The sequence below is a fragment of the Adiantum capillus-veneris genome, chromosome 8, assembly GCF_014529385.1.
Source record: "Adiantum capillus-veneris isolate H3 chromosome 8, ASM1452938v2, whole genome shotgun sequence".
Lineage (NCBI taxonomy): Eukaryota > Viridiplantae > Streptophyta > Polypodiopsida > Polypodiales > Pteridaceae > Adiantum > Adiantum capillus-veneris.
The window spans coordinates 151,745,897-151,762,994 of NC_140938.1; the positions used below are offsets into that span (position 1 = coordinate 151,745,897).

General features: G+C 41.6%; 1 protein-coding gene across 1 annotated transcript; it reads right to left on the reverse strand.

Annotated features, from left to right (window-relative positions):
* Positions 1-311: 311 nt before the first annotated feature.
* On the reverse strand, positions 312-704 carry LOC147453169 (uncharacterized). The gene is made up of 2 exons (XM_086519100.1): positions 433-704; positions 312-354 (listed from the first exon to the last, which is right to left on the reverse strand). Exons 1-2 carry the CDS (start codon positions 702-704, stop codon positions 312-314), a joined length of 315 nt encoding a protein of 104 aa, XP_086375226.1.
* Positions 705-17,098: the final 16,394 nt, after the last annotated feature.

A 17,098-nucleotide genomic window follows, 5' to 3' on the forward strand; every position in this document is an offset into this window, starting at 1 on the left:
CCGGCCATTGACTTCCGACCACCGGCCACCGGCCAACCGATCGGTTGTTTTCCGACCACTTTTCGGTCGTCGTCCGGCCATAATATTCCGGCGAAAAGGAATATTCCCCTAAAGTTGCCCCTGATTTTATGCCGTGAAAATTTTGGTTTCCGGCGAGTGATTTTCCTTCACTCACGATGGCTTCTCCTCATAATGGGGGCCTTACAAATGTGCGCTTTTACCACAAAAAATTACAAGGGTAAATCAGGCTCCATACTTAACACAACATCTAGTGCTCCTCCTTAGCCGTCCAAAGGTAGCCCACGCGTCCTTTACTCCAGACCCGCTCCTTCCACTACAGAGCTCAGTGCTCCTCTGCATGGACCATGACAAACTCGGCATCATCGAGACATCACCCTCCTCGAGCATGCAACCTCGCCCTCTCTGAAGCACCGACCTCTGTAGCCCCTCCAACCTACAGCTCTCTGTCCTCCTGTGCTGGCTCCATATGCCACCCCGCCATGCTCACCTGCTTCCAACACCCCGCAGCTGACAACTTTCCCCTTGAGCTCTTGATCGAGCTTCCCTGCGCCTTCCTTGCCTTGGCCACTAGCGATATCGCTAGTGGTCACCCTCTCTGACCTTGGCCTGGCCTCACCACCTCCTTTTATCAACTGCCGCTCTCCCATGCATGAAACACCCCAGATGGCGCTCACCCTTCTCATCACTGGCACCTCTCTCGTCTGCAACTGGCGGCTCTTCCCTTCCTGAATTGCATCTTTTTTTTTTTTAGCATGGCTATTTTTAAGGAAATATTTTTTTTGACTTATGGCCTAGACAATGTTCCCGTAAGCAAAGCAAGCCGCGATTGAGTAATCGTGCTTAGCTCCACATACCTTAGCATGGGGATTCAGGCTCTTGTGCCAGGGCCATCATGGCCGCAAATAAATATAAACCGCTCCCCAAAGTCGATCCTCTAATGTCAAAATCTCCGTCGGGTGCCACCATTACTTTCAATTGGCCGATATGTGACTTCTTTAAGCTCTCCGACCAATTGAGTTAAAAAAGAATCTTTGACCTGCTAAACGCCATGTATTGCATACACATCACTGTGAGACCTGCCCCAAAATGTATTTGAGTCCTATCAAAGTCTGATACCATCAACCTGCTTGATGCCATATTCCTACAGCTGACACTTTCACAGGTCGACAGTGTGGATGCACCAACGAATCCAAAGAAGAATGGACGAAGAGCATGCAATTGGAGATGGACTCACTACATCGCAACCAAACATGGGATTTGGTTGAGTTGCCTAAAGGTAAGCGGGCACTTCAAAACAAATGGGTGTACAAGCTGAAGGAAGAAGAAGGTGGGAAGAAAAGGTACAAATCTAGGCTTGTCGTAAAAGGGTTTTCTCAAAAGAAAGGTATTGACTTCAATGAAATATTTTCTCCTGTTGTAAAAATGAACTCAATTAGGCTTGTCTTAAGCCTTTGGCTGCTCATGATCTAAATCTTGAGCAAATGGATGTAAATACGGCATTGCCTCACGGTAACTTAAAGGAGGAAATTTACATGCTTCAACCAAAGGGGTATGAAGTAAAAGGTAAGGAGAAAATGGTTTGCAGATTAAAGAAAAGCTTGTATGGTTTAAAGCAAGCATCAAGACAGTGGTACTTGAAGTTCAATCGATGGATGTTAGATCATGGATTCAGAAGATGCAACTCAGATCATTGTGTCTACACAAAGAATTTGGGAGACGAGAAGTTCATCATCCTAATGTTCTATGTTGATGGCATGCTAATTGCAAGTGCTAACATGCAGGACATCAAAGACCTAAAAGAGGAGCTGTCAAAATCTTTTTCAATGAAAGATTTAGGTGCTGCAAAGAGGATACTTGGTATGAAGATATCAAGGGAAAGGACGAAAAAGACAATAAAGCTATCTCAAGAGGAATACATCAAGAAGGTACTAGAAAGGTTTGCAATGCAAAATGCAAAAACGGTTTCTACACCTTTGGCTGGTCACTTTAAACTAACCAAGGATATGTGTCCAAAGACACGAGAGGAGATAGCCTATATGTCTAAAGTTTCATATGCTACAGCGGTAGGTTCTCTTATGTATGCTATGGTTTGGACAAGGCCAGACATTGCACATGCAATGGGAGTTGTAAGTAGGTTCATGGACAACCCAGGTAAAGAGCACTGGCAAGCTTTGAAGTGGATACTTAGGTATCTAAAAGGGACAACAACAAATGCTTTGTATTTTGGAGGAACTAATATTTTTCTAGAAGGGTATGCTGATGCAGATATGGCAGCTTATAAAGATACTCGAAGGAGCACTACTGGTGGCTATGTGTTCACGATTGGAGGTACAGCAGTAAGCTGGGCTTCAAAGCTGTAGAAAGTGGTCTCACTTTCTACCACGGAAGCAAAGTATGTAGCAATGACGGAGGCAAGCAAAGAAATTATGTGGCTTCACAGATTCTTAGAAGAGCTTGGATTCAAACAAGACAATTGTGTCTTGTACAATGATAGCCAAAGCGCTATCCATCTTGCAAAGAACTCACAGCCTTTCATTCAAGGACAAAGCACATTGAGGTGAGATATCACTTCATACGCACTCTTTTGGAAGAGAGACAACTAAAGCTAAGAAAGGTGCATACAAGTGAAAATTCTGCAGACATGTTTACAAAGGTGGTCAACAAGGAGAAGTTGAGCTTTTGCTCATCTTCAATCGGCATTCAAGGATAAGAAGCCAGGATGGAAAGCAGTCACAGGTTTGGTTTGGAGATCAGTCTCCAAGTGGGAGATTGTTAAGTATGGAGTCTGATTTACCCCTTATAATTTTCTGTGTTAAAAACGCACATTTGTAAAGCCCCCATTATGAGGAGAAGCCATAGTGTGTTAAAAAAAATAACTCGTCGGAAATTAAAACCACTCGCCGAAAGCCAAAATTTTAACGCCCCTCGAGCCTAGGCTTCACCGAAATATTCCTTTTTGCCGGAATATTATGGCCGGACGATGGCCGGAAAGTGGTCGAAAAACGATCGGTCGGTTGGCCGGTGGTCGAAAGTCAATGGCCAGTGTGGCCGGTGGTTGAAGTCAAAAGCGGACTTGTCTTCTCAAGGGCGGCCACACATGGGCGGATTGGAGGGTCCGATTTGGACTTATCTACACAAGGGCGGCTACACATGGCTGCCTCTCATGAGAGAGGGCAGCCCTTTTGGCCTATAAAAGGAGGCCATTTCTACACACATTTCATAGTGTAAAGTTGATGCAACAAGGTGGGTTTGAGGTGGTGAGAGTGAAGCAAGGTGGGAGCTCCAAAAGGGTATAATCCCTTTGTAACCTACTTCTTGTTTTGAAGTACTAAAGCCATTGAGTGGCTGCTTTTCCGTGGACGTAGCCCACATTGGGTGAACCACGTATATCGTGTGCACTCTCTCTCTCTCTACTCTATAATGTCTTGTGTGTGAAGATTATCTCTCTCCATTAAGTAATCTACTCAATTACCTACTTAGCTACGTCATATTTCCTAACAAAGACGACATCCAAGGATCTATGGGATAGCTTATGTTTAGCATAGGAGAGAAAAAATGCATCCAAACAAAGTTTTTCTCATTAAAAAGATTATGAACGTCAACATGAAAGAAGGTGGCACTTTTTGGACACTTAAATGAGTTCAACTCCTTGTTCAGTCAGTTGACATCTCAGGGCTTTCGTGAGTTTGACGACAAACTCAAGTCTATATTCCTGTTATGCTCTCTACCCACTTCATGGGACATATTTTGCACATCCATTAGCAATTCAGCTCTAAATGACAAGTTAGTGTTCAATGATATCACAAATGCATTGCTCATTGAAGAGATTTGACGGAAATCTCTTGAAGGTGCTAGTCATGGAGATACATATATGGCTGGCAGTTTAACGAAGCAAAGAGACCGTGACAAAAACAAGAACAAAAGCAAAAGTAGAGAGCAAAATCCTCGTAGTCCAAGCAGAAACGGGAACTCTAGTAGAGAACGCAAGGCCAGAAATGTTGAGTGCTGGCATCACCACAAGAAGATCCATTACAAAAAGGATTGTCGCAGTCTCCCTAGAGAGCAAAAAAACATGCAAAAAGATAATTACGATAAAGATTGAGGAGATCAACATGGTTGAGTCTCCCATACCTACCACTGTAGTAGAGAATTCTCCTCCTTCAGTGATGAATGTTATGCCTTTAATGATTCATGCAGAGGTGACAACAGATCCCTTAGATGTTCTCATTTTCACCTTGGATCTCACTCTACATGCTTTGGTTGCAAAGGATGAGGGTTATATGCAAAATTGGATTCTAGATTCCAGCGCAAGTTTTCATGTCACACCACATAGAGATTGGTTTTCCTCTTATGCATTCATGTAGGGCATAGTCAAGCTTGGTGATTCCTATGAGCTTGACATTATTGCATTGGTGATGTGAAGCTTCAAATGCATAACGGCACTACTTTTGTATTATAGAATGTTAGACATGTGCCCAAGATTACAAAGAGCTTGCTTTCTATAGGGTAATCGGATGACCTTGGTTACACTACAGTATTTGGTAATCGTTCTTGGCTAATCCGCAAGAACAACCTTATCATGATGAAAGGTGGTAAAAACGGATCCTTGTACTCTACGTTTGTATTGAGTGTCAACGAACACTCTATCTATGTTGTCGAGCTGTTGTTTACTAAGTTGCGGCATAGCTGGCTAGGGCGTATTAGCCAGAAGGGAATGAAACCACTTCAACATTTTGGCTACTTACCTGTGTTAGATTACACAAATTTGTGTGAGCATTGTCTATACGCAAACAGACTAGGTTGACATTTTCACCATTGAACAAGAAACTACGCAAACCCCTAGGCTTAGTGCACAATGATTTGTGTGGTCCAATGCCACATAAGACTCTAAGGGGGCAAGCTACTTTCTCACGTTCATAGATGATTCTATCAAAAAGTTAGATCCCAGGTCACACAAGTGTATTTTTATTGGCTATGGTGCAAATGGAGGGATGGGCTATCGTCTGTGGCACCCAGAATCCCATAGTCATTTGCAACTCACATGTCATTTTCAATGAATCAAAGATGCACAAGAAGCCCATTAAAGAACTACGCGTTTGTTTTGTGGATTTAGCCTCCAAAACAACTCACTCTAGTAGTGATGCACCTAATTCTCAAGTGCAAGATACTATTATTGCTCCAGAGAGAGAAAAGTCTAGCAGTCAGGCACCGAGACACTCTGCAAGAGTATCACGTGCGCCTGAGCAGTTTGAGCCAGGTATACACCACATTTTGGTCAGTGATGGTGGTGAGCCAACCTGCTACAAAGAAGCTATACAGATGGATGATAGTGCTAAGTGGGATGCTATGCAATCTGATACAATTTTAATGTGGCTAATGAGACATGGGATTTGGTTGAACTAACACAGGGCAAACATGCTTTACCTTGCAAGTGGGTATACAAGAAGAAGTATACATCAGAAGATCTCGAGTCTAGGTACAAGGCTCGTATAGTTGCCAAAGGGTTTCAAGCAGCAAAAAGGTGTGGATTTTGACAAGATTTTCTCTCCAATATTCAAGATGACTACACTTCGCACTGTGCTTGGCTTGGTTGCTATCCAGGACATGAGACTTGTCCACATTTCTTCACGGGGATTTTGATGAATATGTCTATATGAAACATCCAGAGGGTTTTGTATGTGAAACTCTATGGCCTCAAGCAAGGTTGAAAGAAGCGGTACAAAAATTTCGACAAATTCATGCAGTCTCAAGGTTACATAAAGAGTCAAGAGGGATCACTGCTTATACACAAGAAAGTTGAACGATGGTTCTTTATCATCTTGATCTTGTATGTAGATAATATGCCTATCGCAAGGAAATCAATTGATGAGATCAATCAGTTGAAAAAGATGCTAAGCACTTAGTTTCCATGAAATACTTGGAAAATGCCAATGACTTTCTTGGTATGCGCATCAAGAGATATAGGCAACGTGGAATTCTTGAATTGTCTCAAGAAAAGCACATCCACAAGGTCTAGCAACATTTTAGTATGCATAGGGGGAAGTCAATGAGTACCCCAATGCAAGCATACTTAAAAGTTAGCAAGGAAGATTCTCCCAAGACATATGTTGAGAAAGCGGAAATGGCGTATTTTTCAGTAGTTGGCAATTTGATGTACGCTACGGTAGCCACAAGACCAGACATTGCACATGCAATGGTAGTGGTTAGTAGGTACATGTCAAACCTTGGAAAGAAGCATTGAGAAACAATGAAGAGAATCCTTAGATACCTGAAGGGTACATCTAGCAAGTGGTTACGCTTTGGGAACATCAATGCATCTATTGTGGGTTACACGGATGCGGATTATGCGGGTTGTGTGGATAGTAGAAAATCCACCTTTGGCTATGTGTTCATGTTTGTTGGAGCAGCTATCTCTTGGAGATTGTGTCTCCAAGACTGCATGTCTTCATCTACCACTCAGGCAAAGTATGTTGCTATGTTTGACGCAAGTAAGGAAGCCATATGGTTAGCTCATCTAGTGGGAGATTTAGGCATTCACAAGGTTCCAGTACTGCATTATGATAGTCAGAGTGCCATTGCTTTGGCAAAGAATTCGGTGTTTCACTCAAAGTCAAAACACATAGAGGTCAAATACTATGTCATATGAGATGTATTGGCTAGCAAGCGCATTGAGCTTGTCAAGGTTCACATTGACAACAACCCCGCAGATGCTTTCACACGAAGATCCTAGCCTCGGAGAGTTTTACACACTGCTTAGAGTTTATGGGTGTAGGATGAGTCGTAGGTGATGCTTCATCGACTTTGTATACACTAACTATACTGACGCCACTATTGGTCACCCTGAACATCAAGTGGGAGATTGTTAGGGTGTAGGCCAGGTGGCCATGGGAATCACACATAACTTCATTTTCTCTATAATGAATATAGGGAGAGAAAGTGAGAGTGGACTTTGGCACTCTTCACTTTCTATTCCACTAACCCAAGTAGCTATCTGTGCTTCTCCTTCTTCCCAAATTCCCCCTCACAGACTCTCCCTTGCTAGTGCATTTATGCACCTACACACACACACGCACACATGGACACTCTACAAAAAGCCCGTTGGTGGTGATGATTGGACGTGTTTCACTTGGCTCGGTGTGTGGCTGCTATCGATGTTTGGGTGTTGGTGGTTATCTGGTCCTTGTTTTTTGGTGAAGACTCCTTTGCAATCGATGATGGAGTGCTGTCACTCCCCCCTTTCATGGTCTACTTGTCAGTCTTGCGTCCTCGGTTTCTGCTCAATGGTGGAGGTTTCTGGCTGGGAGGGGTCTACTTGGTGGCAGTAGGCCAGCTTCTTGGTTGGCACCCAAGCAGGATTTCCTTGGTAAATTCTGATGGCTATTATTAGCTTTTTATGTTGTGTCATGTCTTTTGGTAGATTTGTATGGTTTGGAATGGCATCCCGTGTTCTAGCTAGTGATATACTGGAACTACTGTCATTCTTTTTGATGTCCTAGCTTGGATTGATGAGCAGGGATTTTCATGTATAGTTTTTTGTACAATACTATACTACTCATTGTTGTGAGTTTTGCCCCCAAAAAGATAGATTTGACGATTTGAAAATTTTCCTTTGTTTCCAAGGAAAGGAGCATATTGAAAGGATTTCATTTTAAAATTTATGCTACTAATGACGATGAGTTTTTTTTAAAAGTGCTCAGTTGAGCTTGAATTGTATTAATCAGAAGAAGTTACAATCAGCCCTAACATATCCTTTGCACAAGGAACTCCATTAAAAAATACACCGTAGGGTACACACCTTGACAACTTGTCTTACTTGTTAAGCTTGCAATTTTAATTCCTTCTACAAAGGTTATTCCACCTACATGACTCCAGAAAAGAATTTGTGTCAAGAGGCTCACACTTCTTTTGAAAGAATAACTCATTTTTGGATTGCCATGAGGTCCTCAATACTGTAGCTCTTATAAAGAAAATGTCAGTCAATAGATCCTCATTGTCAATGTTTCTAGATCCCATAGCCAGGTCGCGTCTGAAGAACGGAGTTTTCAAATGAATGAATACCCACTTGCAGGCAGTGCCCGTGAAGTTTCTAGTTTCAAGACATCCCCATAATAGGTATGTGAGGGTTTCATTTGGGTGCTTGCATCTGACACAAGAACCTTTGGCTAGTCCTTTGGCTTTGGCTTTATCTTCAGTGGGTACAAAACCAGAGAGAACCTTCCAAAGAGAGACTTTGTCTCTCTCTTCACATCTGGCTTTCCATATGTTTCCAACTACTTGAGATCATTTGCTTGCAGCCCACTTTTTGGACAAACTGATGAGGATGAGTTTTGATGTGAGTTATTTTTGTTGGAAATGTTACTATATATATGTGATAGTGATGTGTGTGAACACACTTACCGACGGGGCATTTTTTCCGTCACTAGGAGGTTTTTTCCCCCCGTGTATTATATATACGCCCATCACTCTAGGGCTATCTTATCTTTCAATTGCACACTAAGTAATACACTCTGTATTGTGTGCCTTGAGCTTCCTTCTTCTTCTCCAAGTTGTATGTGTTTTTGTGCAACCCTAATTCCAACAATTGGTATCAGAGCAGGTTGCGTCCTCCCAGGCTTAGTCGCCAACAGCTCCAGCACACGCCTGCTCACTTTCTCTGATTCCTGTGAGATTTGGTGAGCGTTAGTAGGTCTGCTTAGATTTTTGATTTGGCCTCTTTTCGGCGTCCGTTTCCAATGCATGTAATACTACACATGCAATTCGTCATTTTGTGCAAAAATTCTGTTAGTGTTGTTTTTTGCATAACAGGTCCTTATAGTCTTCTACGGTTTGTGCTATATAGCACATGTTGTTCTCGCTTCGTTTCTCCTCTTTTTTGACAATTTTCACATCAGGTGCAACATTTACAATGGCTAACAACAACACAGATGTGTTCAAGATGTTTGTTGCTAAGGATAGATTGGATGGGGAAAATCAACCCTATGTGGGCTTATATGATGCAACATGTCCTTGTGTCAAAGAGTTTCTGGAATATTGTGCAGGGCATTGATGTATATCCTGGTTCTAAGGAAGTAGGCAATTTTGAGGATGTTGCAGGTTTTGGTGACACGATTGCTGCTGCCAGAGCTGTTTTGCCTACGGCTGAGCAAGCTCGTTGGGATGTAAAACATGTGCAGGCTCATGCATTGATTGTGTTGTCTGTGAAGGGCACTATTACTCCTCACATTCATTCAACAAAATTTGCAAAACAGGCTTGTGATGTTCTAGTTTGTCTTTATGCAAGTTGCAATGAGGCAAAAATTGCATTGCTGCATAAAGAGTTGGAGTCGAAGATTATGCATAAGGAAGATGATATGGACACTTTCCTTGATGGTATCAAGGATACCAATGAGTAACTTATTTCTACAGGTAAAGTCATTTCTGACAATTCCCTTTTGCAGACTATTCTAGATGCTTTGCCAGATTCTTACCAAACTTTTGCTAGTACTTGGAGACTCATGGCCCAAGGAAATCCATAAGTTGTCAAGTTTGATGTATTATGCACATTGCTATTGTAAGAGTCTCTTTCCAGGAAAAACGGGACTAGACAGTATGCAGTTGAACATGCCTATATTGTTGCTCAAAGAAAAGATGGTAGCAGCAATGTAGCCACTTCTCATGGTTCTTCTACGAGTGGTAAATCACCTGTTCCTAATGCTTCTGCTGTCATGAATTTGTCTAGGAATTCTTGTGAAAAGGGCAAAAAGAAGATGCATTGCCATTATTGTAAAGCTAATGATCATTTGATCAAGCAGTGTCCTAAGTTAAAGGCCAAAGAGGCTAAGAAGAAAGAGGTTGGTTCCACTACAAATACAGCTATGGTTGAGTCTTCTGTTAAAAGAGACTATGATGTTGATGTTGATGCAGAATGGGCTTTTAGTGCAGAGTGTACTTATGATCTTGTTATCCACGATGCATGCATGTCAGTTGCTGCAGATTCACATGTGTGGTATTTTGACAGTGGTGCTACAAAGCACATTACCTCACATCGTGATTTGTTTACCTCTCTTGAGCGTGCCATGTTGAAGATGATGAAACAGGAAACAGAAGGAAGACAACAACTCAGAGTAGGAAGAAGATGGAGAAGGAGAAGACACAGAGCTTGCGTACGAGATCTCTGTAGTCTCTCTCTCTGTATTAGAATAATAGTGTATACAAACTCAGAGCTACAAAGCTTATATGAAACCCTAAGAGATAAGGTGTCCTTTCACACCAGATGTCCAGGGGGAAAAACCCAGTGGGAGAAAAGTGCCCCTGGTGAAGCGCGTATACACGCTAACACTACTACATGTCTACAAATCCCCCCTGTAGTGATAGTGTGAATCCGTACAAGGTAGCAGATCATCATGTGTATGAGAGTAAGCCCAAAGCTTTTCGGAAAGCTTCAAACTTTTCTCGTGATAACGCCTTCGTAAATAGATCTGCAATGTTATCCTGTGTAGGACAGTAAGTTAGTGTGATCTCCCCTGCATGTAGCCTTTCCCTGACATAGTGGTAGTGAACCTCTATGTGCTTTGTTCTTGCATGAAATATTGGATTCCTTGCAACTGCCATAGCACTCTGACTGTCAGTGAAAATGGTAGTGGGTGCCTGTTGACACTCACAAAGATCTGCCAATAACCTGCGTATCCATACACAATCAACTGTTGCCGTGAAAGCTGCCCTGTACTCAGCTTCACAAGTTGATGTAGCCACTGTGGGTTGCTTCTTGCTTAGCCAAGATATACATGCATTTCCCAAGAAAAAACAATTGCCACTTGTGGAATGTCGTGTGTCAAAATCACCAGCCCAATCTGAATCGCTGTAACCAAGAAGCTGCATAGAACTGTGCTTTCCATACATATCCCGCCTTGGAAAGAACATGGCAAGATTAGGGGTACCTGAAAGGTAACGAAGTATGCGCTTCACAGCCTGCCAATGATGCATACCTGGGCTGTGCATAAATCTGCTTGCTTGTGAAACCCCAAATTGAATGTCTGGACGAGTGTTGCCTGCCAAATATATCAAGCAACCAACGCTGCTGCATAAGTATGTACATCAAAAGGTTCTCCAGCATCGTGCATGCTCAACTTTGATCCAGTTTCTACGGGTGTAGAGATTGGTTTACAATTTTGCATACCAAACTTGTCCAAAATTTTATGCAAATATTTTGCCTGCAGCATGTATATGCCATCCTCTGATTGCACAAACTGAATACCCAAGTAATAATGTAGCAAACCAAGATCAGACATCTCAAAGGTTTTTCTCAAAGCATCTTTAAACGCTTCAATTTCATCTGCACTATTGCCTGTAAGAAGCATATCATCCACATAAAGTGTTAGCATAATGAGAACTCCATCTCTCTTTTTGACATACAAAGTACTTTCTGTTGGACTATTCTGAAAAATCCCTGGCCAATCAAATAAGTATGTATCTTCTCATACCATGCTCTTGGAGCCTGTTTGAGACCATACAAAGCTTTACGCAATCTACATACCTTTTGCTCTTGACCTTTTACAACAAAACCACTTGGTTGACTTACATAAACTTCTTCCTGCAAATCACCATTCAAAAAAGCAGTTTTGATATCCAACTGATGCACTTTCCAACCATGATGAGTAGCAATTGCAACTAGTGATCTAATTGTGGACGCACGAGAAGTAGGAGCAAAGGTTTCATCATAATCTATGCCTTTCTATTGCGCATAGCCTTTTGCCACAAGCCTTGCTTTGTACCTGTCAACAGTACCATCTTGTTTCCTTTTTACCTTAAAAACCCACTTTGTACCAATGGGCTTTTTACCTGTAGGCAAGTCCACTAGATCCCATGTATGATTCTTATGAATAGAATCAATTTCTTGCTGCATAGCATCTTTCCACTGAACACACTCTAAAGCTTGTTCAAATGAATCAGGCTCATATGCATCACAAAGAGTGCTAAAGCAAGCCAAATCTACTTGCTCTCTACCAAAAGTAGTACCAGCACGTGTTTTTCGTGGCAACGGTGCATCCAACTTGCTATCCTGCAAAGTTTTCTGAACCCATTTAGGCAAGGTTCTTTCTTCCCTAAGAACTTCTTGCTCTTCACGCACAATTTCCTCTACATCATGAGGTGTCAATTGCTGATCAAAAGATTGATCAAGATTATCAACCTGTTGTGATTCTTGATTCTCCACAAAAGAAGGAAGCAAACCTTCAAATACATCATGTGTCTGCATATGAGGTACATCAAAAGCAACCATAGGTTGAGCAGTAGTTTCTGCAAAAATTACATCACGACTTTCAAGAATCTTGTTTGTAGCAGGATTGTAAAGTCTATAACCTTTACTTCCACTACTGTACCCCACAAATATACATTTGATTGCCTTATCATCAAACTTCCCACGTAACTGCTGAGGGATGTGAGCATAAGCAAGACAACCAAAAACACGAAGATAACTGACTGAAGGTTTTCTATCATACCAATCTTCATATGGAGTAATGGTCTTCAAGGCACGAGTAGGACACCTGTTCAAAATATGTGCTGCACAAGCAACTGCCTCCATCCATAGCTTATGAGGCAAACTCTTAGCCTTGAGCATACATCTAGCCGTCTCCATTAAAGACCTGTTCTTCCTTTCTACAACACCATTCTGTTGTGGTGTGTATGGCATAGTGCATTGGTGTTTAATGCCTTTCTTTCCCAAAAAATCCTTAAATGCACCTGACATGTATTCACCTCCTCGATCGGTACGAAGAGTCTGTACTTTGCAACCTGTTTCATTTTCAACCATGGCGACATAATGTTGAAAAACTGCAAACACGTCTGACTTTGCTTTGAGTGGATACACCCAACAAAACCTGGAAAAGTCATCAATGAAGGTCACAAAATAAAGGCTGTTTCCTATAGATGGCATCCTCATAGGACCACATACATCACTATGTACAAGCTGCAACTTTCGTGTCGCTCTAACTGAACCATCCTGCGAAAATGCAAATATGTGCATCTTTCCAAGAACATAACCTTCACATACATGTCTTTGTGGCATCTCCAATAAAGACAAATCATGCACCATATTATGACGTTGTAAAGTCATCAAACTGCCATAACTAACATGCCCAAATCTAGCATGCCACAACTCAGCATCTTGCATGGCCTGAGTCTTTGTTTCTGCAATACATACCTGAATCTGCTTTTCATAACGATCTAGCACAAATAGTCCATTTTCCAGCGTACCTGTAGTGATAAGAGAATAACCATTCTCTCGATCTCGTACAACACATCTGTCATCCTAAAAAATGACCCGAAGACCATTTTTTGCAAGAGAGGATACAGACAACAAATTCTTCTTGATCCCTGGAACATATAAGACATCTGGCAAGCATAAATCTGAACCATCTGAAATGGTAATCAAAATCTTACCAACGCCTTTGATTGGATAAGAAGCATTATTTTCACATGTCACCTTCTTTCCTTCTGGAGCTGCATCCAATGAACAAAACAAATCCTTCCTTGAAGTAATATGCCTGGATGCACCACTATCAAAGTACCAAATCATTTGTGTCTTGTCAACACTGTAAGCAGAAAAATCTGAACATACTACGAAAGCATAAGAATCCTGCACAAAGTTTGCAGACTCTTCTTTAGCTGTAGAAGAATCACCAGAAGCTGAAACAACCAAACTTGACTCTTTCTTCTTTTCTTTAGCAATTCGCTTTTTACACTCACTAATGTAGTGACCGGGTTTCTTGCAGTAGTGACATTTACCTTTCTTCTTGGACTTGTCGGAATCACCTTTAGACTTCTCTGAAGATTGTCCTGCACTAGACTTGGAGTAATGAGCACTCTCTTTATCCTTGTTTTTGTTTTGTACAACAAGAGCATGATCCATACCATCCACCTGTAAAGACTTGTTCTTACATGATTGATCCTCCTGCAATAGCAAAGCCACTAACTCTTCAAAATGAAGAGGCTCGGGATTAGCTCGCAAAGACAGAGTCAAAGAAGTCTGAAAATTCAGATAAGATGGTGGTAGTGAATTGAGTGTTTTGGAAACCAAGTCCTTCTCTGGAATCACTTCATCAATGCTAAGCAATTGCTCTTTAAGATCCCTGATTTTTGTAAGATGCTCGACAATATCGTCACCTTCGTCCATCTGTATTTTGTCAAGTTGTTTCTTCAAAAACTCTATTCTGGCAGCGTTTCTTCCTTCAAACATAGCTTGCAGAGTGTTCCAAGCATCCTCAAAAGTTCTGCAAGATCTGATATGTGGTGTGATTGTCCTCTTTATGGTTAAGGCAATCACAGCCATAGGCGTGACTTGTGAGGGTCCTGCACCAACAGCTGCACCACGACCAGGCGTGGCAGGTGCAATGCGACCTGGACGAACTTCATCTCCAGATACATAATCCCACAATCCTTTACCAACCAAAACATTTTTGGCCATAAAAGACCAAAGAGAATAGTTGGTACCATCCAATTTGTCTTCGGATGTAAACGCACCAAAAATCTCTTTCTCCGTAGATTGAGCCATACTGTGGATGCACACAAGAGAGCAAAAGAACCTCCAAGAGATTCACAAATCTCCTCTCCAATCCAAGCAAAACTCTACACAAAATCTTAGCACAAAGCTAAGACAAGCTGCTTCCCAAAAGAACTGTTTACCTGAAGAAAATATGTCAAAAAGCACACCCTCTTTATCTAAACGCCTCCGAAAAGTAACTTCTTCTACGCTGCTCAGAACAAAATTCTGAGGGCTCAAACGGCTTCAAAAGGGGGGTAAAACCCTAGGTCGCCTGTTCAGAATACTCCCGGAACGTCGAGGATGCTCCCACGAGCAAATTTTTCGAAAACTGCCTGAAAACTGCGATTGCGCGCGCGGACGCGAAAACGCAAGTAGAGGCTTTGGAAATCACCTCGCTCTGATACCAATTGTTGAAGATGATGAAACAAGAAACAGAAGGAAGACAACAACTCAAAGTAGGAAGAACATGGAGAAGGAGAAGACACAGAGCTTGCGTACGAGATCTCTGTAGTCTCTCTCTCTGTATTAGAATAATAGTGTATACAAACTCAGAGCTACAAAGTTTATATGAAACCCTAAGAGATAAGGTGTCCTTTCACACCAGATGTCTAGGGGGAAAAACCCAGTGGGAGAAAAGTGCCCCTGGTGAAGTGCGTATACACACTAACACTACTACATGTCTACATGCCACTCATGGGAATTCAGTCACTTGAGTCAACAATGCCTTAACTGGTTCAGGGAGTTGGAAAGATTGTGCTTACTACTGCAAATGGCATTTCTTTCACACTTGTTGATGCACTGTATGTACCTGGGATCAAGAAGAATCTTTTGTTTGTATCTACACTAGACTTGGACTTGTAGTCAAATGTGTGGATGACAAATATACAGTACATGATCTCAATTTTGGCAATGAAATTGTTGCATCTGGCATTTTATGCCGTGGGATGTATAAGCTCACTTTGTATGACAAGTGTGGGAATTTTTTTTAAAATGCGATTGTGGATTCTAAGGCTATTTCAAATGCAAAAATTTGGCATGCATGTTTTGGGCATCTGAATTTTGCCAGTTTACTGCGTTTGCAGATTTGATATGGTTGCTTCTTTGTTGCCTCTTGAAGCACTTGTCAAACATGTTTGTGAAGGCTATATTTTGGGTAAAATGCAGCATATGAAGTTTCCAAAGGATGGTTTAGTTAGGGATACATGCAAATTGCAGCTTGTGCATGGTGATGTTTGTGGGCACATGCAAGCTCCATCCTTGGGCAATTACCTTTACTTTGTGACTTCCATTGATGATTACTCCAAGCATGCATGGGTATATCCCCTTCAAGTGAAGTACGAAGTATTTATGTGCTTCAAAAAATTTCTAGCTATGGTTGAAAATGTATCAAAATGTACTATGGGCACCCTCCATTCCGATCGAGGGGGGGGGTATATGTCTCATGAAATTAATGCATTTATGGCTAGTCATGAGATAAAACACCAATGTACAGTGCTTTATACACCTCAACAAAATTGTGTTGCTGAGAGAAAAAAGAGGTCGCTAACATGGATGGCACGATGTATGGTCAAAAGTCAAGATTTCTCGCATTCGTTTTGGCTTGAGGCCATCATGTGTGCCACTTATGTGCTTAAAAGGTGTCCTACGAAAGCTTTACAGTCTATCATCCATATGAAGCATGGCATGATAGAAAGTCTTCTATTGAGCACGTGCGTGTTTTTGGTTATTTGGCATATGCTTTGATGCCACAAATGCAGCGCAGGAAATTGGATGATAAGGCTGTCAAATGTATCTTTGTTGTGCTGAAAGCAAAGGTTACAGGCTGTATCATCCATAAACAAAGATTATCTTGGTCTCATGAGATGTTGTGTTTGTGGAAGACTATGTTCAGCCCTTGCTGCCATGTACTAGAGAGAGCAATGTCAGCTCACAGGACATTTATGACACTTTGTTGCCTCTTTTCAGTGATGATGGAAGTACGAATGTAAATTCCAATGAGGAAAATCTACAGCTTATGAGGGTTTCTGAAAATGTTACAGATCAACCTATTACTGATGCAAATGTACATGATGTACTTGATGAGGAAAGGGCTGAAAATGAGCAGGCTAGAGGTATGTCAAAATGGCTAGTGTATACATTGCGTGACAGTAAATTGGATGCACCTTTGTCTAGTCGCACTCGTTCAGACTCTCGCCATGCATCTTATGCATCAGATTGTTATGCTTTGGCTATGTCCAGCTTACATGACGTTGAGGAACCTCTATCTTTTGATGAAGCAGAGAATCCAAAAAATTGGATGGTTACCATGCAATCAAAATATGATGCACTTATAGAAAATGACACATGGACTTTATGTGATTTTCTCTTTGGCAAAAAGGCCATTGGTACAAAGTGGGTTTGTCATAAAATATAATATCTAGCTTTACCAAATGATTTTCTCATATTAAACTGATAAAATAATATGGGAGAATAAACGGGAACAAGAGTTAGAATAGAGACATGTGCTTCTAGGTCTATCTCAACAAGGGACCAAAAGGAGAGATGGTTACATCTCAATAG

What these genes read in the sequence shown, in the direction of transcription:
- LOC147453169 (XM_086519100.1), bottom strand. Translation starts at nt 704, where the DNA reads ATGAGAAGGGTGAGCGCCATCTGGGGTGTTTCATGCATGGGAGAGCGG. An exon ending in TGGAGGGGCTACAGAGGTCG is followed by an intron (nt 355 to 432) that starts GTGCTTCAGAGA and finishes TGGTCCATGCAG; the next exon opens with AGGAGCACTGAGCTCTGTAG.